Source organism: Phoenix dactylifera, chromosome 16 (assembly GCF_009389715.1).
Source record: "Phoenix dactylifera cultivar Barhee BC4 chromosome 16, palm_55x_up_171113_PBpolish2nd_filt_p, whole genome shotgun sequence".
In the NCBI taxonomy this organism is placed as follows: domain Eukaryota; kingdom Viridiplantae; phylum Streptophyta; class Magnoliopsida; order Arecales; family Arecaceae; genus Phoenix; species Phoenix dactylifera.
Window position 1 is genome coordinate 11,029,817 of NC_052407.1, and position 21,048 is coordinate 11,050,864.

At 38.7% G+C, this 21,048-nt stretch overlaps 3 protein-coding genes across 4 annotated transcripts; 1 reads left to right on the forward strand and 2 right to left on the reverse strand.

The window, feature by feature from the left end:
* Window positions 1-1,352: 1,352 nt before the first annotated feature.
* Window positions 1,353-9,211, reverse strand: LOC103702721 (probable methyltransferase PMT28). Of its 2 annotated transcripts, none has more exons than XM_008785273.4 (8): window positions 8,847-9,211; window positions 8,611-8,760; window positions 7,278-7,548; window positions 7,093-7,185; window positions 5,973-6,147; window positions 5,528-5,773; window positions 5,128-5,322; window positions 1,353-2,096 (listed from the first exon to the last, which is right to left on the reverse strand). In XM_008785273.4, the coding sequence occupies exons 1-8, from the start codon at window positions 9,159-9,161 to the stop codon at window positions 1,886-1,888; spliced, it is 1,656 nt and encodes a 551-aa protein (XP_008783495.2). In that variant the 5' UTR covers window positions 9,162-9,211; the 3' UTR covers window positions 1,353-1,885. The 2 variants fall into 2 exon arrangements, with proteins under 2 accessions (XP_008783495.2, XP_026658663.2); XM_026802862.2 differs by having other exon boundaries at window positions 5,114-5,322.
* Window positions 9,161-9,725, reverse strand: LOC120104092. Its single transcript, XM_039114624.1, has one exon. It carries the CDS (start codon window positions 9,617-9,619, stop codon window positions 9,161-9,163), a length of 459 nt encoding a protein of 152 aa, XP_038970552.1. The 5' UTR covers window positions 9,620-9,725.
* Window positions 9,726-10,605: 880 nt separating this feature from the next.
* LOC103702722 (NADH-ubiquinone oxidoreductase subunit 8) lies at window positions 10,606-20,871 on the forward strand. The gene is made up of 8 exons (XM_008785275.3): window positions 10,606-10,795; window positions 15,203-15,284; window positions 18,919-18,972; window positions 19,104-19,195; window positions 19,295-19,408; window positions 19,718-19,785; window positions 20,308-20,419; window positions 20,525-20,871. The coding sequence occupies exons 1-8, from the start codon at window positions 10,742-10,744 to the stop codon at window positions 20,618-20,620; spliced, it is 672 nt and encodes a 223-aa protein (XP_008783497.1). The 5' UTR covers window positions 10,606-10,741; the 3' UTR covers window positions 20,621-20,871.
* The last annotated feature ends 177 nt before the right edge of the window (window positions 20,872-21,048 follow it).

Genomic DNA, 21,048 nt, shown 5'->3' on the forward strand with positions numbered 1-21,048 from the left:
ACTTCATATTTATACCATATCTTTAAATAAAACAGTTGCTATACCTCTATAGATTTGACATAATTTAACTAAAATTTAAATATTAAAAATATTTGAAAATAATTTATAATTAATTTTAAGATATATATTTTATCTTCATCTCTGGATTAAGTAATGCATTTTTTAATCAAAAATATATTTCAAAATATACATTTTATCTTCATCTTCTGCTTAAGAAATACGGAGTTTTTGAATTCTTTCTTCCTTGTTAAATTGAATTTTTTCTTAAAATCCAACATTCTTTCCTTTATAGAAATCTAACGGTTTATGTATTTTAAGATAAAATTTAATTAATTTTACCATAAAAATATCTTAAATCTATAGCAAAGTCATCTTATTAAGATTATTTTTAAATTAAAAACTAAGAATTAGAAAATAAGCGGCAATTGCATAGTCTAAAGAAAAGGATTTAATAGTAATTTCAGAAAATGAGCTGCTTAAATTAAGATATATTTTGCAATGAAAATCTAACAATATTTGGAATATCTAGACATTAATCAAGTAAATTTTTAATTAATTTTTATTTTTATCTTTTTTTTTTTGCTACACCAAACTATATTGCAAAGATATGTTTTCTACCAAGTGATGAATAAATTTGAATTTTAAAGGATTTTGTAAGTATGCAATATTTGATGGCTTGAACAAAATTAATGTTACAATGGCCATCCATTACGACATCATCAAAATATATTTAATGTGCAAGGGAAAGATGAAGTGTTATGATCCTATCCAACTAATGATATAATAGCTATTTTTAACTTTTTCTTCAAGCCTTTTTTTTTCATTTACATTTGCTCAAAAAAGAGCATCCAATCTAAGGTAAAGCCTTGTTTAGTTGTTGGGAATGAAAATTAGTAATGATTTTTCCATTCTTGGAAAATTCATTCATAGAAATTGTCCAAAATGATTGTTTCAATTTTTACACTTGGATAAGTCCAAGTAATCCATCAGGGATGAAGCAAACCTAATACTAATATATCAGTATGAGTATTGATATATTTATATTATTAATAGTATAATATTATATTAGTATTATGTAATATTATGATAATGATTATCAAAATAGCATAATGTACAAATAATATAATATAACATTATTCAGATGTCCCATGAAGACAGAAGACTTTTGGTTTTCAGACCTTTGTCTAGATTATTCAGTTCATGAAGGACCTCATCTAACCATGAGAAGTATATAAACTTTACCTACTGGGGTGTTGTCCCATCATTTATCTTTTGTAGGTCAGCAGATCTTACTTATATATTAGCTTGAAAGGGGGAAAGAACCGCTCATGTCTCACAAAGATAACAATGTCTTTCAGCTGTCACAGGCTCATCAATCATTATTTCAAAACTAGTCCAGGGAAAATGGAAATTGTACAATTTTATCAGGTGTTGAATGGTAAAACCACAGTTTATCTCTCAAGCCATTCCAAAATACAGCTCATTTTTAAGTTTCAAATTACAATCACAGATCTGTTTCACAAGCTTAGAAAGCTGTCAGCCTAAAAAGAGGATTAGTTGAAGTGAGAACCCTTCAGAACAGCGTATGCTTCTGCGCGAGTAATCCCAGAATCAAATGCTTCTAGATAAAATTTGGATTTTCATTTGAACAATACAATCGAGAGAAGTAAGTGTGTAAGTTAAGCAACAATCCATTCACCTTTTCTTGAAGGATAAAATGATGCATCCAATGAGAATGGTTATCATATACTTGGAAGGGCAGCGAGATGATGTTAATCCGCGAGAATTGGAATCAAAATTGTATGGTGTTGACAACGGAATCGAAAACCCCAGCCTTTTCCCTCAAAATGGAGGAAAATTGACTTAATGATCAGACATGGTCAGATCAATAGCTGCTTTGTGGCCTCCATGTTGTCTTCTGTGCACTGATAATACCCTCCTTATCCTTGCCATAAGTCATCCTTATTTCCCAGTGCAGCGATTTCAGGATTGTCTCTAATGTATTCAAGATCTCCAACTTATCGCGGATGACAGCCCAACCTCCTGGCCTTAGAATTCGATCCATCTCAACCACGACAACAACTGGCTGCTTACACCTGCATTGTGGTGAATAAGTAAAACTGGCATGATCAATACCTCATATAATCCACTGCTACAGCTAAAGCAATACGAGAACTTGCTGCTTGACAAACTCAAAGAAAGAGTAAGCACTTAATAAAGTTGCATCCAAAACAAAACATGAAGCCCTTTTTACCACTATGTTAGAAATTATGCTACAGCATACATTTAAATATTTCAGAAACCCACTAAACAACTTGGCTATTATCCTTCTGCGGATCCACTATATATTTGTTGACAATGCTGTCTGCTTCTGAAAATAGAGTGCAAACCATCACATGATCACACCAATGATTTCTACAAGAAATGCTTGGCATCTTGCAATGCACCCAAGATGGCATCTTGCAAATAAGAAATTGAAATTTCACAGGAGGGGCAAATATCAGCTTTTTGTTTTTTCATCACAAACCATGCAAGAACCCTCTTGACATATTCTTAAAATAATATGCACAAGTGTCTTAAATTTCATCCTTAAAGTTGTTATGCCTAGATCTTCTATGATGTCCCAACTTTATCATCTCCAAAGTTTTTCCTTAGTTGAAGCTTCAATCATTTGATTTAAGAAAATTTTCCATGTAGGACATACATGTACTATTGCATGTTATCACTGGGCTGCTGTCTTTATACAAACTAAAAGACTATCCAAGAGTCACTTAAAGCCCACATCATACTCCAAAAATATTGTAAGAAATCAAATGCCTACAAAATCCTTGGATCCCAACACTCTGGAGCTTACTCAAACCCCCACCCCCCTGTGACACAACAACCAAAAGAATAAGGAAAAAACCCTCCCCCTTTCCAAAAGAAAGCCGAAGATACTACTGCTCAAAAGCAGGATGCCTGCTGTTAGATGGATACATGAACTATCAGATGACACAACCTAGATGATGACGACTTAAAACTCACATCATAATAAAACAAGAAATCACATGATGATCTGTAAAGCAAATACATAACCAACCCAGTCCATTGTAGCCCCACAAAATTAATCTCGTAGTAGTTTAACGGACCACTCCCCATCCTCCCATATCTTTCAAAGAATCTAAAATTATTTTATTTCTTCTCATCCAATCTTCATTCCTCTCTAATTTGTATTACTTCAAATGAAGATTATACAACTTTTACCTCTTCACACCACCAGTACTCAAGACTTCTGCACTAATTTACACCTACATTAACACTTTAGCAGAAATAAGTATATCCATTTCATTGCTCTTAATCGTCATTTTTCTTCTTTTAAGAAGTATGTAAAAAAGAAACAATTTGGAAACAATTTTCTGATAAACTAAACAGCTTATCGCCCTCCCAATTATGGTCCTCCAGACTGCATGATTGGTTAAAGCCTTGCTAGATTAATGCTACATCAGAGGGTTACCAAGAGGACATATTATATATCAAACCATAAAAAAAAAAAAAACTTCCAGCACATTTCCTTTTTTTTTTTATTGTTGCTGTTGGGGCAGAGAGAGAGAGACCCGGGGGGGGGGGGGGGAATATATTTAGAGGAAAATAGCATATATGAAACCATATAAAGGAACTTCCCATACATCAAAACATCTTTAAGGGGGAAATCAGGGTGCAGGAAGAGCAATAGAGAAAAGATCAAGCATTTCTAGACATATACACAGTGACATGCATACAAAAATAAATAAATAAAAAGATTTCAACATAAATATCTTAGGAGGCAAAGATCCAATTAGATGGGAAAGTTCCGCAATGAAATTCCTGTAAACAATACAAGTGCAGAAAATTTATTATTCGGATGGTCAGAGAACATGTAATGCTCCTGAGAAATAACTTGAGAGCAATCTGAAACTGTTTTAGGTCTTTGCCTTATCTCCCCTAAGCGGAAGAAAATCTCTTCTTGTTGACCATCCCTCCTGGCTGTTCATCCACCTGCACTGGTCGAGTCCAATTATTGCAGCTGATTCGCCAGTCGACTCATCTTCTGGGTCCAATATTTTGTCCAATTCCTCTATTTTAAAGTCCAAGCCATCCAAGATACAGAGTAAGTCCAGCCGGTGAATCAAAATGGTTATGATGTTTTTGTCTGGAAAAGGTTTTGGGTAGTTGAAGTGGACAGCTCAAGACTTTCTAAGAAGAGCAATGCATTACAGATTATAAATTGACATGGCACATTCGTGTTGCAGACTTTTATGTTCTGAAGTCACAAATATAAGAGAATTATACTCTATGGTGCATGAAATGTCGGCATGTCTCCTATAACCTTAAAACAATTAAGTTTTAAACTTTAAAAGTGGCATGTTTTGTATTCTTATTGCGCTTTTATAAAGATTTCCTATAGAAACCATGATTGAGATCTCGAGCCACACTTTTACTAGTGATGTTGCCTCTTGACATTATATATCACTTAGTCTACTTGGGCAATAGGGCTGGAAGTGGGACGGGTTGGGCTATACCCCTAACCGAACCCAGCCCGAATATTTTTTGTGGGCTTTGGGTCGGGCTTAGGCCCAGAAGTTTTTGGATAATCCAGGCCCGAGCCCGATTGGGACGGCCTAAATTACCCATTTGGGCCAAAAATAGGTTCGTCCAGAGAACCCGATTGAAATTTAATATTTCATAATATCACTTTACAAGAAAATGAGCTAATTAAAAACTAAGCTCTCTTCTATAATACAAGTAAATGATACCTGATACATTATTCTCAGCTAAACCCATTTTAATTTGTCCTTTACTTCCTTATTATTCTATCTAAATAACAACATACAAAAATAAATTGATTTGGCCTTGTTCGGGCTCGGGCCGGGCCAGTGACATACCCAAGCCCGGCCCGAAAAACAAATGAGCTTTATATTTAAGCCAAAACCTGGTTTGAACTCTTTCAAGCTTAGCCCAAAGGGCTTCAGGCCGACCCGAGCCCATTTCCAGCCCTAAAAGGCGGTTAAAATTATTTGTAATCCAGAACTTTATCCAGGACAGAAGATTGGAAAAGAGAACTTCATAAGACAAAAATTATACATGGCCAACGTACCTAAGATTGCATACCTGTTCTTAAGACGTGAAAACAGATGATCAGCATGCAAAAGATCATAAGACCTTGGATATGTGCTGAATGGTTCACACCAATCATGGTAGATGCCAAGAAGTCCACGCTCATAAATGATAGGAAGAGTGTTTGGAGAATGCACAGGAACTACATTCATAACCCAAACCTTTTGTGATGATAAGGCTGCTGCAAATCTGCAATCCAAGAAGACAAGAGTTTAATTTTTCATTTCCAATGAAATAGCAGGTAACTACATGCCCCAAAAATGAGGCAATCAACAATTTATTTCTGAAATAAAAATCAGCATAACTAAAAATTCCACAAAGAGAAACATTTTGTTGATATGAAAGAAACAACAAAAATTAATTAAATATTAGTTTAAGGGATAGTTCTGCATACCCTCCATAAATGGCTTTCATATCCATAATATTTCTAATATTTGACCAATCAATGCCTATCCCATTAAGATAGGATTTTTTAATGATAGCCTTCCAGTGCTCATGATCTGCAGTTAACTTTACTCGTGAATCACGCAGCCATTCAGGAACAGTTTCAAGCCTCTTGGGCCATTCCTCAGGCCAACCAGTTCCAAGTTGCTCTACAGCAGCTGGAACTTTATGTAAGCACGATCTTATGGGAGTATACCTGAGAAAAAAAAAAGGTTTTCTCATATATATAGGCACTTGCAAGAAGCTGAAAGTAGCATTGAAGCTAAGAATCCGTCAGAAGCCCCTTACCCCAACCCACCCAGCCCTCAAAAAGAAAAAGGAATAAAATAAAACAAAAGCAGTCTAAACTTGAAATAAATGAGTTTATTCCATGATAGGCGTTATCCATAGCTTACCAAGCAGCATCCATTTTGTCGTCTTCCTTGCACAAAGGAGGTTCTTTAGTCCGTCGTAACTCGTATATATCATTTGATGCTGGTCTCTGATATATTCTAACACCCACTTCACTGACCTCATCAGTTTTATGTGCCAGAATATTCCAGCAGATTGATGCCATCAAAGTGGACATCCCTGGAAAAGGAAAGGAAGGAAAACAAAAACATGAATAACAAAGCAGCATTGAAGAAAGCCCCCACTACCATTATAACACAGTTGGCTCAAAATAAACCATTAGAAAAAAAAGATGGCAGACCCAAATATTAGCTCGTAACTTTACATGAAGTGAACAGAGATGAAAAGGAACCGAGACCCTCATCACTTCCTATACTTATGAAAGATGAAAATTGATAGAACAAATGTTAATTAAATTAGTACAAGACAGGCATTGACCTCATTCTTTTGGTTCATTTAATCAGAATTATGACAAAAGCAGCTAATTTGAACTTAATAGGCCAGCAATGTAAGGTACACATGCTTGTTTTATGGTGTTAAAAGGTATTTAGCAGATTTTACAGAGTTATGGGATAAAACTGTTAAGAGTGCAGATGTGCAGGATTGTTCCCAGTTGAAACTGTTCTATTCAACATGAGCTGTGATTAGGGATATACCTGTGGAGCTGGCCATATGACATCTAGCAGTAACTTAGTCAATGAATTATATCTGAATTCTGAAGATTGTTGATTACACATTTAAACTACACAAATTGATGCATACTGTGGGCAAGAAACTCTTGAAAAAATCTAGCAGGGTGATGCCCACCTTTCCTTTCCCCCCTCTCTTGGTTTATACACATGCATTATCCAATGAACGTGCAAATGCTCGGCATAATCATGGAGACCTTACTGAAATAGAAAGGAAACTCAGGAATAATATTTGCATATAAATATCAAATATTACCATTCTTAGAAACATGACGGAATAAGATAAATTAAATCAGATTCGGTAGAAATGAATGCTTCCATGCATTAATAGATCAATAAGAGAGAGTAGGACAAAGGGAGGAATACAAGGTTTGCCCAAAACAAAGGTGACAAAATTGGAACAAACAAGAAAGATGAACACTGCACTTGGTAGCACCTTTTTCACTATCAATATCTCCATGTTTAGTTGATATAATGTGGTATCCTCCGGGACGTAGAATCCTGTTCATCTCTAAGAGGAGCCTCCCACCTACAAAACACAAAATACATGCTCATATGAATGATTCTAACAAGTTACAATGCCTTCTGCTTCTATCAGAAAAACAAGCACTAAACACAAACCACTAGACTGCCATGGTACATTGCATTGGCCACAGTGAATAGCATCAAAAACACCACTTGGAAAAGGAAGCCTTCTTGATCCCACATTTCCCACTACTGCAGGGATACCACGCTCAAGGGCTAGCTGCGCTAGATCTATTTGATCATTCATCAATCCCAAAGATAAAGTTATCACGTCTTTCTCAAGAAGAGTGGCTCCAAAACTAGCACTTGTACATCCAATGTCCAATATTACGCGAATATTCTTCCCCCATTCAATGTCTGGTGCCATCTATAAGAGCAATAGAAACACTTCAGTCTAAGCATGACGAGTACCTAATATATTAGCAGGTAACTCCCACGATGTGAAGGACAAGTAAAGATGGAGCAAACACTCCAACAAGCAAAGATGTGAAAATATGCAGTTCACACAACCACATTAATTTGCCAAGAACACTACAAAGATGGCAAACAAGTTAAATAAGCATGGCCAGCATCCAGATAGGGTCTCAAGATCCAATTCAGTAAAACACTAGTCAAACCAATGTTTTAGAGACTCGCAGGAATACTATCCAGTATAACTTTGACGGGTATTGTAAAAATCCAAGACCTCGCCCGAAATAGCTAGCCGGAAAGTATTTTTTGGATGAGATACTGGATTGTCACAAATGGTATCAGACCGGACCTGACTCATGACCTATGTAGACTAGGAAACACTGCAATACGGGTTCATAGAGGCTGACCACGAGCCGATCGTGGTGCTCATGACTAGATTTGAATGCAAGGTCTCACGAACCGGCCCGTTCGAACCGGTCTGGCCTGTAACCGGTATGCCAGAGCAGTGAAAACCGACAAGGAAGAGCTAGTCGGTTCCTACCGGCCGGTTCCGGAACGAACCGGAATCATACCGGTCCGGTAGGCGACCGGTACGCCTACTGGACCCGGTATGGCGAATCTTGTTTGAATGAATTTGAACCCTTAGCCTGACGAGGTCGTCGAGGCTTAAATGGAGGAAGTATACGAGAACCCATGCGAGTGTGTGTTTAGTCTTACATCGGTTATTCGCTAGGTACATCTTGGGCGTGTGTTTAGCCATTTTGGGTCAGGTTTTGGGTTGTTACATGTACATTACTTTTCAAAATTAAACCTCAAATAAATAAGGAACATGCCCAAGACCATAATGCCATCGGTCCAGTTGTTTCCTGTTCCAGAATGACAAACATGGTTTTGACTGTTGCAAATTAATGAACTATTTAAAAATCTGGATAGCAAAATGTCATTTAAATTATGATGAAAATTAAAATTTCAAAGCATGTATTCTAGCTTCTAACAGAAACAATGGAGTGCTTCTTACCTCTTGAATCGAGTTGATATAGTGCTGAGCTCCGCCCTTGTACTCGGATTCCTCCCGAGGAAATAATAGAAAATCCTCAGACGAATTTAACCAACTTCGAGTTTTAACGAATGCAGAGAGCTTTGGGTGAGCCACATTTTTATAAAAAATCTGGAGCATTAAATTGCAGCAAATATTAGCATTACCTCAGAGGAAAAAAGTTGGAAACAAGCTACTAAATGAAGTAAAGAAAGCACCTTGGATTCTCTTTCCGGCCAAGGCAGTGGAGGTCTATACTCCTGAGGAAGAGAAACCAAGCACATCAACGGTATCCGCGGGCAACTCCTCTCATGGTGCCGACGACCACCTTCCATATAAACACAAGGGATATAGTTATGCCCATGCCTGCCACCACAAAGCTTCCAATTATACCGAGCCCCTGGATCGAATAAAGGTCCCAACTTTTTCTTCTTCTTCTTCTTCTTCTTCTTTCCATTCGCCCCACTCCTCTCCTCATCCACTTTCTCATCCTCCGTATTCACATCAACCCCGTCCTCCATGTCCTCATCCATCACTCCCTTCCCTTCCACCGCCTCCTCCAATCCCTCCGCCTCCACCTTCTCCTCTCCCCCTCCCTCTCCTTCTCCTGCTGCCCTTCCGCGTCTATCGTCTCGTTCTTCTTCTTCTTCTTCGCCCCCGCCGCCGCCTTCTCCTCGATCCCCCCTTCTTTCATCTCCTTCTCCGGCGATCCATTCTCACTCCCATCTTTCGGCGGCGAGCTCGGAATCCCCTTCTTGCTCCCCTCCATCTCCTCCTCCTCCTTCGTCGCCGCCGGCGAGGCCTCAGGGTCGAAGATGTCATCAAAGCTGCTCATCTGGGAGGAGACGGCTGCGGAGGAGGAGGAGGAGGAGGAGGAGAAAGTGGACCAGATAACGCTGCAAGCGATCCCTAGAAGTATCACCAGCGTCACCTTGGCGCAGAACGCCAGAGGGGCGCGCTTGGTGCTCCGCCCCAGCCGAACCCCGGCCATGAATTCGCCGACTATAGAAGGAGGAACTCCGTGATTTCGTTAAGGTCTCCCATTTTCCTTTTTCCTTTGATGGAAACGGGAAGTTGGGGCACCGGAGGAGGCTGGCACACGGTGGTCGGAAGACTTCTTTTGTTTAGCATGACTTTGTTTAGATAATTAAGAAAAGCAGAATGGAAGAAACCATAGTGTTTGGTCTATGTGGTAGTTTGTAGATTAATGAAGGATTTTTTTTGTGGTTGGCTTTTTGGTGGGGAAGCCAAGGAAGGGTGTCTTCTTCCAATGAGCTCTGTGGGTGGTATATGGTCATCCTCAGTGGAAAACGCAGGGTGGTGGACGTCATGGTCATCCGTCGTGTTTTCCTTCTATTTTCTCGTCTTGATGGAGGCGAAGATAGGCACCGGGTTTTCAACAAGCTTTGAAACTTGGGACCAGAGCGAGAAAATATGTGAGAAAATGACAAGAGGTAGCCGTCTCGAGATTTACCTGCCGCTAGATATTATAGCAGCTAACTAAAATTCATACCGAATCTCATATTGATATTATACTAATATAGCATTAATATAATATAATATAATATTTTTTGGGTATACCACGGCTAGAAAATAAAAGACTATAAAGAAACTTTGCCACAGACATATTGTCCACCCAGATAAAATTTTTTAAGTGATGAGCAATAAAAGAGGCAATCTAGTTAGTAGCATAGTTTATCTTTCTATAACCATGTATGATCAAGTAGGTAAAATTTTTTTGGAGATTGGTATTAATTTAGATATTTTTTTTTGAAAAATAAAAAAAAATAAATAGAGAAAGAGAGAGACCGTGATAGAAATATTTTTTTTAAAAAATAAATAAATAAAGAGAGAGACCCCGACCTAAGATTAAACCAGAGGACCCAGATCCATCGGTTAGTTTTCCTCATGATGGAACGGACGGCTTAATTGCTTTCTATTTTTTTTTAAAAAAAATTGCTTTCTATTTTAATGGCCTAAGCGAACACCGGACGTGGAAGGGGACGAGTGGTGGCACGGTGTATTCCCGTGGCTTTGCCCATTGCCTCTTTCGCTCGTCTTCCGTCCCGAATCGCTCCGCCCTCTCGAAGCCTCGACCAGTCTGGCTCCCTCCATGGCAGGAATCTTAGCTCGGCAAACCCTCCAAGCTCTTCGGGCCAGGCAATCGGTAAGATCTCAGATCCCATCCCTTCTTTCCTACTGTATTCTGTTCGCTCGATTCTCGCATCCAAGGCCGATTTCGTCGAACGATCGGAGTTATTCCGTCGTTTATGGAAGTGAATCTCTTATTCTTTCTGAAGAAAAACCCTAGCGTTCGGTTTGGTTTCCAGAAATCTTGGGTTCTTATATCCTGCTTCATGTGCTTTCTGATTTTTTTTTAAGAAGAATAAGATTTTTTTTTATTTTAATCGGCGTGGGTGGTGTGATTGAATTTGATGGAACGCTGAAGATTTACGAAGCTATACTAGAAAGTTGATTTTTTTCAACATTTTATGTTAGAATTTGTTTGTGACTTTATGGAATTTGCATGATTAGATTTTTCTTGGAAACCTAGATTTTCAATTTTTTTGCTAGAAATTGCTGTTTATCTTGTTGCTTATTTTCTTATTTATTCTTTGATTTATTTATATACTGATCCGATTAATAGGACTATCTTCCTCAAAACTGATTAAACTTGGAGATAAAACACCTTTCCCACGGTAGGAGGATATTCACTGGCATCTATATGGCTCAAAAAGTTAAGTATTTCATGGAGAAGGCCCATCTTTCCGATGGCTGGGGTCAGAGTTAACACGGAAAGGAGTGTTCGGTGGAATTCATTTGGACTTCCTTGAAGATAAGATGAGACGTTTCATTCAGAAGATGGGATTTCTGATTTCTTGGATTGTGGACTGGAGTAACAGCCATTTATTTACAATTTTTGCCCGGGGATCACTGAACCGTCCTAGTCTATTGGTCTAAGGAGTTGGGGGACCAAGTGTTTCCTCATCTTTGAGTCTGAAACCCTCTCTTTGAGGCAACAAAGAGTCTCTTTTTTTGGTTAAAGGCATCAAAGAGTCTTAGGATTTCCTGCTTGTCCGTGTACTCTTTGCCAACGACTGCCTTTCATAACAAGGCCAGCATAACTTCAGTCCAGCATCCTCAAGTGCATGGTCCACCATGTTATTCCCTTTTTAGATGGTTATCACTAGTAAAAGTTAAGACCCACCCCATTTATTCACCATGGACAACACATATTCATATCCTAATAACTGGAAATAGGGAACATTGCTAAATCAGGACCTATTTGTGGACCGCCATTTGGGTAAGCATGCATAGAAACAAATTTCAAGGCCTAATGGATTGAATCAGGTCCTGAGTTGGAGATCGGAAGCTAAACTACCTACCAAGGTAGGGCCACTCTACTGTCAATCCTCCATGTTATCCTTGTTTGTCTAGGCTCTGCTAGCTGGATTTTCTGATCTACCGTGAATGGTATAAAGAAAAGCTATACTGTTTCCTTTGAGAAAAGTGGATTCTGGACAAGGAACTCGTTTTTGTTTGTTGGGATTTATTTTTTCAACATTAATAAGGTTTTGAAGGTCTTGGTATTCGGAGTATGGGCATTTGGAGGACTGACTTTCTAGGCTTCTGGTATGAAAGGCTTGTCGTTGAACTTGGCTGTTTGTGGAGTAGGTTAATCTGGTTGAGCTTTACAGGCATTTAATATATCTGTAACCCATCCAGGTGCTGTTGTTGGGCTTGGAAGTAGTTGTTCATGTAGAGCAACTGTGTTAGAAACTTGGTCTTGGCCTTGGGGATTGTGGCATTGGTGATCGCAAGAACATTGATTTACAGGGAAATTCTTGGCTGTAAACCTCTCTTAGAAATATTTTGGCAACAGTTATCAATTGCAATGCCAGGAGAAGTATTGCTGTTTGTTTTACGTGCAAGACTTTAGATATCTTGCTTATCCAGAACCGTTATCTTTGAGATCTCTTTTGAGCTATCAGTGACATGTTATTTTAACCCATGGCGCCCTGGTTTGCTTGGGCAACTAGTGATATGCCCAATTTTGTGATTATCTAAGTGTGCAGAAGGACTATTCAGGTGACATGCCTGAATTGACTGACTTGGTTGATGCCTAATCGGGGATCGGTTAAGTGGATGGTCTCAAGTTGTCAACAACTTAAACAATTTTGGGTCTCCTTTAACTAAAAATATGGGTTTCAGTGCAGGTATTTCAGTTGATTGATTATTCTAGCTACTTAAGTCAGTACTTACTTAATTAAAAATATTAAAGGATTAGTGCTCCTTGTTGCATTTTACTGCAGTGTATTTAAACTGGCTCATTGGATTGTGCATCTTTGTTTTGAATCCATGTATACAAAGTTGTATGTATTCTGAGTGTCCACATTGTGTCAATCTTGGTCCAAATATGAAGCATTTATTAGTGGAAAAATTACTTTTTTATGCATGCTTTTCTGCCATCAATATTTTGGAATTTACATCATACATGATTAACAGTGATAGGTGCAGGGCCTCTTCATGAATTAGAAATGTATGAGCTACAATTCAGTCACCTGGAAACTAGAGTGGCCAAACCCAGAACATTCAGTACCTTGTTGACATTTCCTTGTGGCCATAGTCATCCTCCATTTAAGGCATAGGTCATTGCAACTAATTTCAAGCTTGAGATGATTGTACCTTGTTTAAGTTATTGGTGCATAGAATCTTCATTTACAATACGGACAAACACAAATGGCTGAACATGAAAGGGTATCTGATGATATCATAAGACATCTTCACAAGCACTATTGATAGATAACATGCAAAAGGCCAAGTACATGTAAGGGTTTGGAATGTGTCTGGAAGTGAAAAAGAAAAATATTAAGATTGGCCTGTCAATGCTTTCCTTTTTTTTTATAGGTTTTAACGTGGGATATGTTTCTGTTTTGATTTGCTTAAGAATAAACAAAAATTTATCAGAACAGATGGCTGGTTGCTGAAAAGGGTTGAAACAAAACAAAAGAGTAGAAGGGGATTCATGTGTGCAAGAGTCGCTTCTATCAGTAGAGTACTAAGAGAAATCATGCCATCAAGAATTCGTAGAGATACTGGACTTTCTGTTTTGAAATGGATATGAAATGGATAAGGGTTGATGCAAGGGCTTCTGTGTTTTTTTTGGGGGGTGGGGGGTGGAGGGGTGATGATCATTAAAAGTGAGGAGAAACTGATTAAGAAGTCATATGGGATGAACAAATAAAGTCTATATCTAAGCTTTATTAGTATGATCAGATGAATGGGAGAAGATTGGTAAGGGAGTGGGAGGGAATACTTAAAATAGCAACAGAAGAAATAGCTGGACTTAGGTCCACCACCGAAAATATTAAATCTATATATGTCACAGTTTAGAATCAACATAACTTTCTAGACCTCATAAAGAAGGCATTGTGCCAAACCCAAAAATGGCTCCAATTGTCTTGAAGTTCCTCAAATTCTAGGATACTTTTCTAAACCAAGCAGCATTGCTCTTTTAGTTGTCTTTTTATCACAAAACATATGGCAACTAGTGGAGTAGGGTCCAAATTGCACTTCTATTCTCCCGGTTAGACAATTGTGTGCGTGCGCATGTACACACACAAAAAAAAATTGTAAATAAAATTGTAAAAGTGTTGTCCTAGTGTCAATTTAGAAGTGCAACTTTTATTCCAAGAAACTGTTATAACTTGGCCAATAGACCACTGATGATAGGACAGAGGTTGTTTCTTTCGCATGAAAGAAGGATTCGCCTTCCTTTGCATGAATCACTGTTGGATCACACAGTGATCCCTTCGAGATCCATGCAGGCAGGTGAATGAAGGAGTTTGGTGTGCTTGAAGATATGTGCAGATTGCGATCCAATAGTTGACATCGCGAAAGAAGATCAATCATTCTTTTGCATGAAAGATACAACACGAACCCCAATGATATGCAAATTGTAAAACATCAAGTTTTGAAATTGATTTAAGAAGTTACCCAGACCTTTTCTGATAATCAATGATGATCCAGATTGATTGTTGGGTTGAATTTTCTGCTGTTTTGACACTAGCTGGAGAGCTTAAAGGACCTTTCCTATCTTTTATCCCTGTTTCTCTCCTGTTACTTCTCTTTTCTAATTTCCTCATAAATCTTACTTTCTGTTGGTTATTGTTTTAGTTGCCCAAATCTAATGATTCTTTTATTAATGATCTTTCTTTTGATCATTGCAATCAAGAACCCTGTTTTAGAAGGAAAACTTCTCTTTTATTTTTCTCTTTCCTCCATTTTGTTGCAAGCTCTGCGTTCTAATGAAATCAAAGTAATCTGAACTGTCTTCCCTTTTGTTGAATTTTTCTCTTCGTATAAATTATGTTTACTGTTTTCTGGATGGTCTAACTCCCTAGGCTGATTCATGGTTTGAAAAGATGGCTGGAAAGGGCTTTTTTTTTTAACCATTCATTCCTCTAATTATTGTATTTATCTGGGAAAGGTCTTTTCCTTCCTGTAATTACATATTTTGCTATATATTTTTCATGTGTACCAACTATAAATATTAAATCTTAATCTTATGTAGGTTCAACCAGGACAATCTGCATTGGTTTTACAGAACCATTGGCAAGCATTCAGCTCACAACCATCATCTAGGAGATTTAAAGGTTTGTCTTGTATATCCATTCTGGCACAATAATTTTCTTCTGGAATAGATTGTGTTACTTTTCAGTAACTTTATGTGTTCCAAGGCAAGTTATAATAGGTTTATGAGTCTATCTTTAGCATCACGTTCACCACTGGCATACATGACTGGTTTTTGCCTCATACCCACCATAAGCAAGGTGTATAAACTTTGGGTTAAGCATATGGTGTTTGTACGTGTGATAACTTTCCAACCATGATCACAAGTTAGATTCCTATCAACGTTAATATCATATCTCTCAGCTTGTGAGATTGTCTAGAAACTGATCTCCACATATATATTTTCATATGTAAAGTGCAAGTACTCTGGGTTGAAAAGAGATTGTTCATCGGCATGATAAATTGATAACGAGAAAAGTAACACTTATATCCATGTATATTTACCATAACCTGCAAGCTTTCACTGTCTATATGGTCAGCTTTATAAATCATAATATAACTCGTCAAAGTTTGGGAACTTCCATAACTGGTTTCAACTTGATCTGTCATTTATAAATTGCTGGTCTTTGCCAAGACAGCTTTGGCTAACAGTGCAGCCTACTACAGATCTTTAACGGCCAGTTGGCTGAATTCTTGAAGGGCTGTGTACAACCCATCTCCATAGTTCTCCAGAAAATTGTAGTGGCGTGTCTCAAATAACAGTGAAAATCAGTATAGTGTAAGCATATCACCACCAGATTTTTTGTGCAAAGGAAAAAAAAATTGATCTATTACTCTACTTGCAAGAGAAGTGTGGACAATGGTTTCTTAAATTATTCACGTACAAACCTAAAGAAGAGGTGTACTGTTTGCTGGTTCAGGAGATAGTTGCCATACATGTCAAGGTCCGCCAAACCAGTACCGGGACCTGTACCGATCGGCGGATGGGTCGGTACGCTTGGGCATGCTGGTTTCATACCGGCATGCCTTTTTTTTTTTTAGTTTTTCGAGTTCAATTAATTGGAAATCAATCTTTTTCAACTTTTTCAATGATTTTAAGTCTAATTTGATTATTTTTTTTGATGTTTTTTTGATGTTTCTATAATTTCGGTTCAACCTAAATGATACATCTTGTTATTTTAAAATAATACAAAGCATAAAATGATTAGTAAGATGTTACATGCTACAAGAAGAAATATAAAATGTCCTTGAATCAAGTAGTGAGGTGAAAAATATAAAATCATACTATCAATTATATATATTTAAAGTATAACATACATACCGATATCTAAAATCTCATCGAGTAGCAATGTCTCTCGTAGATATCCGGATCATTAGTATATTCAGGAGGCACATCAGCTCATCCCTTTAATCAAGAGGCGTTGTAGTATTGTATGTTCATCCCATAAGGAACATGCTCCGGGTTATAAACACTCTTGGATCTCTCGCTCGCTGAAGTTTTGGCTTTGAGAGGTGTCTTATAGCTAATAAATTATCAGATAAAACAGCTGTGAAGGGGCCTATCTGAATAAGCCGGCAGCAAAATCTGACCCATAAGATGCTTCGGGCTATATAGAGTAGTAGCCACGGAAAGATGCTTCAGACATGCCATAACCGTATCCGTATGGGTCATAGGCTGTCTATGGTTACAGATAATAGGATCCAGTGTACAACTCGAAATTTGATACGTCGATGGATTCTACTCCACGTGCGAGATCTTCTACGGCTGCATCGTGTCCTCCTGAATGACCTCGAGGAGCTCGTCTCCTATATGCAACCAGGTCCTTGCAAGCTCCGCCAGATCGTGCACCGTGGTTCCTATCCTGTGTAACATGCGTAAATTGAGACTCACCGATGAATCAAAAATCACTCTATGACTATCTCATAAATTTTGGTTTCATGTCCTCCATTCCCTCTCTGGCCAGCAGATCCATGACCACCAAAACTGCTGCTCCTGGTCTTTGAATCTGAGTGATTTGGCTCTTCCACACTCTCCATTGGGGTTGCATATGCCTGTATATTTTCTTTTTTGGTGTGCTGGGCAGCTGTCTTCTTACATTTCGTGCCACTCGCTGCCTGCTTACTATTCGTGCTACTCTATATCTGCTTATCCTTTGTGCCCCGCTCTGTCTGGCTATATTGGGAGGATGTATATTGTCCTCCTAACCGAGTCGACCGGATAGCGTAGTGACTTTGTCTAAGCATCTCTCGATCATATCTCTAAGAGGATGTCTCGGACAAGAAGTCATGTGGTGACCGACTGCCTTTCCAACATCTCCTTTTAACAAAAGAAGCAAAGCGGGAGGGGGCTCGATTTCAAATCAGGTCGACTCGGTGCGAACCGTCTGATTCGCACCGAATTCGAACAGAACCGGTCGGTTCTAGGCCGGTTCGATCCGATTCAAGCCTTTTCCAACCGGTTCTGGTCGGTTCGGAATCCGTTCTGGCCGATTCAGGATTGGAACCATTTTTAATGGGCGAACTGACCTGTTCCTCACCGGGTCGGCTCGATGCGGGCCGAACTGGGCAGTTCGGTCCGGTTCGGCCTACCTTGATCCATGTAATTTCAAACTAATCCAATCATCAAGGGGTTATGATGTATATGAATAAATTTTGAACATAGTCTTCCTTAAGGTTCGCCATGTTGGTACCGAACCCCATATCGATGCCACACTATTATAGTGTCGGTATGGTACAGTACGCAGTTCATTTGGCGTACTTAGTGTCGGTACGCCACCGGTACGGTATCGGTACGGTACGTCTAGTATCGTCCAGTTCGGTACGGTATGGCATACCATGGTCTTCCTTAACTAAAACCTCTTCTCGATCCCAGCATTCCAGTGAACCAAGCAGCTTTTTTAGGAGTTTGTAGCTAATAGAATGAGTTTGTGCATGAGTCATTGGCTTGAGTAATTTAAAAAGGAAAAAAATTGTGCTTTTTTACATCACTAATATAGATTATTTAAATATGATAGTTCACGTTTTCATAGAACTCAAAGAAATTGACATTTACAAACATTTCATTAAAATTTTGGAAATGTTACTATTGTCTGAACACAGAAGCTGTTAGATCCAGAAGTCTTGATTGTCATGAACTCAAACTGGTTAATTCCATAATGCTGATGAGCAAAGGTCCGCCGTACCGGTACCGGTCGGCGTACCAGTGGCGGCCCAGACCGGTAAGAACCGATCCCGTACCGGTCCGAACCGGGCCCGTAGCGGTTCTCCAACAATAAACTACCCGTACCGGATTCCACACTGATCCGGTACCGGTCCCAGGCCGGACCGGTACGTATCGGCCCGTACCGGCCGGTACAGACTGGTACGGCAAACCATGGTGATGAGATTATACTTTGAAAGTATCTTAATGCTGACAATAGGGCTTTGAGATCTGTGACCTGATTTTAGGACTTGCCAATTTAGTGATTTTTTCAGAGGGAGGGGGTGCCTTTTGCAAGTTAGTTGCCCCTATATGTCCTTTGTGCCAAAGCTGATGAGATTCATAGTTTGTTCCTGCCAGCTCTATTTTCTCATGCTGATTGCACTGAGATGTTGATGCCTGCATATGTACATAAAACTGTTGTTTGATAGGACAATCACTGAGATGTTCATGCCCGCATGAGTAGAACTGTTGTTCGATCAGGCAAACTGTTTACTTATATGTTTGCTTATATGCAGAGGATGAGGAGAGGGAGCAACTTGCCAAGGAGATTGCAAAGGACTGGAATGCAGGTAATACCTTGCAGGATTTTAATTCGTTACAACATTATTCATCTTTGGAAAATGTGCCTTTGCATTTCTGGTCTGCATGTATTTCTGCAATATTTGCTAGCCCCATCTAATTTGTAGTGGCTTGTCTGCAGTTTTTGAGCAAAGTATAAATACATTATTTCTGACTGAAATGGTGCGTGGCTTGATGCTGACACTGAAATATTTCTTTGAGAAGAAAGTAACTGTAAGTCCCACCATTCACTCTATCGCTTATATTTTTGGTTCACGTGATATCACTTATTTCTCGTTTTCTTATGTCTTTCCGTGCATCTGCTGGTCACAGATAAATTATCCCTTTGAGAAGGGGCCTTTGAGCCCCCGTTTTCGTGGAGAGCATGCTCTCCGGCGTTATCCAACTGGAGAGGAGCGGTGCATTGCTTGTAAGCTTTGTGAAGCTGTAAGTGTTAAAGATGTTGGTTGTTCTGCACAGGATTAAATCTTCTAGTTATCCTTATAGAGCTAACAGTGCTACAGTCCATTTCATCATCTTGTTTTTGTGAACTTGGAAAAGTAATGTGTATTCTGATGATCAACACTGTGATGTGCAAGCAAAGCTTACAGTCATTGCTTTGCATAGCAACTTCAAACCTAAAACAAAGGAATCTGCTATGAATGTCACATATCCTGCTTGGCTGATATCATCAACCTTCTATCATGATATTCTTTTTCGAGCCCTGCATGCTTACTCAAGCCCTGTTGCAACCAGATATGCCCAGCGCAAGCAATCACAATTGAAGCAGAGGAACGAGAAGATGGCAGCCGTCGTACTACGAGGTAAGTCTCCATTCCAAACAAGTTTCTAGATTACTAGCCTAAAGGTCATCTTATTGATGATATCGATATTGATGATAGTGACGATATTGATATTGATAATGGTGACGATATTGGTGATGACCTTGATAAAGAGCTGCTATATGATGCTGAAAATAGACCAATTTGATATCGTCCTATAATTCGAATTAGCAAAAGCAATGTCTCCTTGCATAATATGGTTCTCAAACATTCATGATCTGTATATGAATGAGTCGAATTACTTATTCCTTGGTTTATTAGAGAACTATATCTCCAGAAATTGTGAAAAATGTTCTACTAGAAATATTCTTGTTATTACTTCGGCTCATACTCCCCAAAAAGTGGATTGCACTCTAATAACTCTGAATAAATGAAATACATGCATCAAGATACGAAAGATTCTTATTCCACAATGAGGAAAGCATTTTTTTCCCATTCCTATTGAGATCAATTTTGTGCTTTCTAATTTTACTTGCTGTAATTGCTTTGGGTGTTACTGCACAGGTATGATATTGACATGACAAAATGCATCTACTGTGGGTTCTGCCAAGAGGCTTGCCCTGTAGATGCAATCGTTGAAGGTCCAAACTTTGAATTTGCTACTGAAACTCATGAGGTGAACTTTACAATTCCTGCCTTGGTGCTTTCTGTTCCTCCACCCTCATTCCTCACTCTATTGCCTAACTAAAAATCGGTTCTCACTTATCTAATAACCTCTCAGGAGTTGCTGTATGACAAGGAGAAACTGCTGGAAAATGGAGACCGATGGGAAACAGAGATTGCTGAGAATCTCAAATCTGAGAGCCTTTATCGCTGATTTCTTCTTCTTGTGAAGAAGTGAGATAGCTAAGAAGTCTTTTTGTTTTTAGAATTCCAAAAATAAGAAAGAAACCTCTATTCGTGCAGCCTGCATTTAACTTCATCATGTGTTTAAGTAGTAACAGTTCCAGAGATACTTAAAAGGAGAATATCTACTTTGTCCATAACAATTGCATTTAATGGAGTGAATCAAAAACATACAATTTCACCTTCATCTTGTGTTTAAGCAGTCAACAGTTTCAGATATATTTTAGAAAAGAAACATCTACTTTTTTGCATAATAACTGCCTCTGATGATGGTTCAATTGCATATTTGTCTGAAATCCATCTCATTATCTCGGCATGCCTTTGTGTGGAGGCAAACCTTCAAAAACTGACTGGATCTCTGTTGCAGAAACTTTGGAATGGCCACTTGGAAAGGTGAGT

Excerpts from the sequence above, each read along its gene's own strand:
- LOC120104092 (XM_039114624.1), bottom strand. The coding sequence starts at position 9,619 with ATGGCCGGGGTTCGGCTGGGGCGGAGCACCAAGCGCGCCCCTCTGGCG.
- LOC103702722 (XM_008785275.3), top strand. The coding sequence starts at position 10,742 with ATGGCAGGAATCTTAGCTCGGCAAACCCTCCAAGCTCTTCGGGCCAGG. Across the intron at positions 15,285-18,918 it reads ATCATCTAGGAGATTTAAAG|AGGATGAGGAGAGGGAGCAA; the intron begins GTTTGTCTTGTA and ends GCTTATATGCAG. Across the intron at positions 20,420-20,524 it reads TTGCTACTGAAACTCATGAG|GAGTTGCTGTATGACAAGGA; the intron begins GTGAACTTTACA and ends ATAACCTCTCAG.
- LOC103702721 (XM_008785273.4), bottom strand. The coding sequence starts at position 9,161 with ATGGATGAGGACATGGAGGACGGGGTTGATGTGAATACGGAGGATGAG. Across the intron at positions 7,186-7,277 it reads TGTACCATGGCAGTCTAGTG|GTGGGAGGCTCCTCTTAGAG; the intron begins GTTTGTGTTTAG and ends TGTGTTTTGTAG. Across the intron at positions 5,774-5,972 it reads GACAAAATGGATGCTGCTTG|GTATACTCCCATAAGATCGT; the intron begins GTAAGCTATGGA and ends TTTTTTTCTCAG.